General features: G+C 37.5%; 1 protein-coding gene across 1 annotated transcript in view; it reads left to right on the forward strand.

Moving 5' to 3' along the window:
• The first annotated feature begins 840 nt into the window (after window positions 1-840).
• The window catches only part of LOC138977422 (neuropeptide-like protein 31), a 5,156-nt gene continuing 2,205 nt past the window's right edge, over window positions 841-3,791 (forward strand). The window contains exons 1-2 of the mRNA XM_070350305.1: window positions 841-950; window positions 1,750-1,814. Of these exons, the coding sequence (XP_070206406.1) occupies window positions 1,754-1,814 (61 nt within the window). The 5' untranslated portion in view covers window positions 841-950; window positions 1,750-1,753. The remainder of the gene's footprint in view (window positions 951-1,749; window positions 1,815-3,791) is intronic.

Genomic DNA, 3,791 nt, shown 5'->3' on the forward strand with positions numbered 1-3,791 from the left:
GATCACACGATTGACAAAAGGGTCTTTCCTGGCAAAATTGTATAGGCATATAGATAAAAATGTCCACCAAAATACCCGTGTGATTTGGAATAATAGGCCGTGAAAAGTAGGATATGCGCCAAAATGGCTGCGATCTGCTGGCCGATGTGAATGCGTGATGTATTGTGTAAAAAAATTCCATCTCACACGGCATAAATAAATCCCTGCGCCTTGAATATGTGCGCGATATAAATTGCATAAAATAAAAATAAAATAAAAAATAAATCCCTGCGCTTAGAACTGTACCCACGGAATACGCGCGATATAAGCCTCATATTGATTGATTGATTGATTGAACAGTGAATTCAATGAAACACATTTCCACAAAACGCAGCCTGGCTGTTGACTTTTGCTGCTACGTTTGAATTGAAGGATGTTTTCATACAGTGTAAAAGTCTTCAAGGATCCGGCTGTGATGGTTGACATGATCGCTCACGCGGGGAAACAAAATCATGTTGAACATTTCCAAGAATTAAAAGAACAAAAAAACAAACCCCGATTATGGAACGTTTAATTATAGAGTATATTTAGAACGCTTACGTCCCTTTGTATCTTAGATAAAAAAAAAAGGAAGATATTTCAAGCGCCTGTGACTAGGATGTCAGCAAATGCCATAATTTTACCACATCAGTCAGTATCCATCCTCTCTTGCTGTGGTCAAGATGAAACGAACATGTCATTCGCAACAACATACATCGCAACACGCGTCAACCAATAACAAAGTGACCCCTGAATGCACTGTCCTTCTGACGTCTGCTTTTGTATAAAACGACAGCAGCCCGGAAGCGAGCACCATTATCCCAAGAGGCCTAACTCTCAGCGCCAACGAATCGAGGTTGCCAGCACAAAAGAGTTGCGGCTCTGTTCAAAAGGGTGCATTTTGAATTGTTGCTGCAGCTTTTGTGCCTAAGGTAAGAGAGTATTTTGTTCCCTATTGAATGTCTTATTGTTTATGTTGCTTAGAAGAATTCAGATCTTTCATCTACATGTAGCTGGGTTTTCCCCTCATCCATTAAATAAATGTTTAATAAAGGGGTCCGAAATGTAAAGGTTATGGTCTTTTTTTGTGTAATAACACGTTTGATCCAAATTCTTCAGAAAAAAATGGTCATGAAAAATAAGATCATCAGTACAAAAGAGTGCGACTCTGTTCAAAAGGTTTTATTTTGAATTGTTGCTGCAGCTTTTGTGCCGAAGGTATGAGAGTATTTTTTCCCCTTATTTTGAATGTCTTATTATTTACGTTGCTTAGAAGAACACATCTTTCAGTGAGAAAAAGAGACATATACATGTAGCAGGTTTCTCCCCTTATGCAATAACATGATGTGTTCCAAATGTGAAGGTTATGCTCTTTTTTGTGATAACAAGTTTTATTCAAATTCTTGAGAAAAAAGAATTGTCATGAACAAATGATCATCAGTATATTGCAATGTATGTAATAAGCGCAATGTGAAAAAGCATGGCTTTGCAAAAAGCTTTGAGTGGACAGCACATGGTTTGCGTCTTATAAATCATTAAGTTGTTTTAAAGTAAACAGTATTCGTAACCACAATCCCAATATCGTTACATTTTTGTTCTCTAAAGGAGATGTATGGATCCGCATTTAAGCATAGTTATGCTTATATTAGTGAATCCTTTACAAAGCAAAATTAAGCACGCTATATGATAATGATAAAGTTGATGCACATTATATGTGTTACGTTTTTGCAGAATCATGCCGTCGCTGACACATCTTCTCCTCTTGTGCTGTCTGTTGGTCTGTGTGTCATCCTACTGTAAGTTCTGAGATTCTTTTATTGTGAATTTCTCCTGTAACAGTCTTTGTTTGTGCGTTGATTTTTTAATATTTTTTGGAGGGGGGAGAGTGTCTTTTTGTAAATAATGTCATTGTTCCGTTTGTTGTTTTGTTGTTTGTGTCTTTGTCTTTGTGCTATTTTTTTTGTTGGGGGGGGGGATTGTGTGGAAAGAACTGTTTTGTTCTGTTAATGTTAGTTGTTTTGTTGTTTGTGTCTTTGTCTTTGTTTGTGCGTTTTTTTAATAGTTTTTTTTAGGGGGGAGGGGTGGACTGTCTTATTATTTATAAATAACTGTATTGTTCTGTTTGTTGTTGGTTGTATGTATCTTTGTTCGGTTGATTGTGTGCTTGTTTGCGTGTCTGTTTGTTCTTTCCTATTCTTTTGTTATCATTTTGTTGTTGTTTGCTGACAAGACCTTGTAGTATTCTCTCTTCTTCCCTCCCTTTCCCCTCCCTCCATCCCTTCCTCCCTCCCTCTCTCTCTTACTCTTTCTCTCATGCTATCCCCCTCTCTCTGACCTCTCTATTTCTCTTTCTATCCCTTCTGCTGTAAAAACAACAGCCCTGGTCGGTTTTGCTTTTGCACAATCACTCAGCCCTGGCCGCTTTAAAGGGTTACTAAATAAATTATTAAAAAAAAAGTTTTGGCCTTACAGACTTGAAACTTTTGGACATTGCTGATAAGATAACATACTAAGTCTATGTGCAAGGGAAAGGTGATCTGTTATTTACTTTTTAAATTGTTAAATTTCATTTTTTTCATTATTTTTGTTTTTAATGCACAAAGGGGTTCTAAAACATGCTTAGAATAAAAATAATCACAAATTAGCTCTGTTTGTATCAAAAACACCTTTGAACAGTTGCTATATGGTATAGTATTATGTTTACAAGTTATCATGAACTTGCTATAAGTCCTTCTTTGTTTACAGACAAATAAAGTATGCTATTTCTAGCTTTCTTGCACACTCGCACAGACAAAAATAGCCATCCTCACTGCATATATACATAAATTCATTAAAAAAATCACAAGAAAGATACACAGACTTGAAGTTTACTGGTAATACAAACATGGTTACAAACAAGATTGAGTGCAAGTTTGAAAGAGTTCACTTTGGCACAAGTATTTTTTTCAAATTTATGGTAAATTATGATGGGGGCGAAGGCACTGACGCGTCACTGTTATCATCACTAGCAGACGAAAACTCATCACGTCGTGATCCGATTTCCGAAGCTGTGCATTCGAATTCGCTTCCAATTGACTCAGTATCATCTTCCTCGATGTCTGATCCCTCGGTTTGTAGCTGTTCCAGTCTCTCAAGCACTTCTTCCCTTGTAAATGTGCGCGTTTGTCTACTGCGATCTCTAGACGCGGAAGGCGCCGCCATGTTGTTTTCAAGCAGCTGATAGAAACGGAGCTACTACTCTCGTGCTTTCGCATTTCCTACTGACAATAAGACCTTATGTTGGACGGGAATAGTGCAGATGTACTCACAAATGAATGACCTTCACCCGGGTAGTCTTTAGTTTCGTACACGACCTAATTCCTGTGAATGGAAAATTACGAAAGCACAGATGCCGATATCGGTAGGTTCGTATTCAAGCGTTGTTGCGCGAAGATACCGATATCGGTAGGTTCGGGCTTAGAGTAGACATTTTAAAACGCACACAGGGGGTTTCTTTTGTTTGGTCATTTTCCTTGTAAGCCTTTTATTTGTTTGCTAGCCTGCTTTTTTGTTTGTTTGCTTGGTTCTGGGTTTCTTTGTGTGTTTGTTTATTTGTTCATCCTTGCGGTTTTTTCCCGTTTACTTCAGTGTTTGTTTAATATAGTCCTGTGGGTATTTAGTATGCGTCTGTAACAGTATGTTTGCAATTGCGTTTTTTTGGTTAATTTCTTTGTTTGTTTAGTTTAATCCGATACGTATATAGCATGCGTCTGAAGCGGTATGTTTGCAAATTC

Source organism: Littorina saxatilis, linkage group LG9 (assembly GCF_037325665.1).
Source record: "Littorina saxatilis isolate snail1 linkage group LG9, US_GU_Lsax_2.0, whole genome shotgun sequence".
NCBI classification, from domain to species: Eukaryota; Metazoa; Mollusca; class Gastropoda; order Littorinimorpha; family Littorinidae; genus Littorina; species Littorina saxatilis.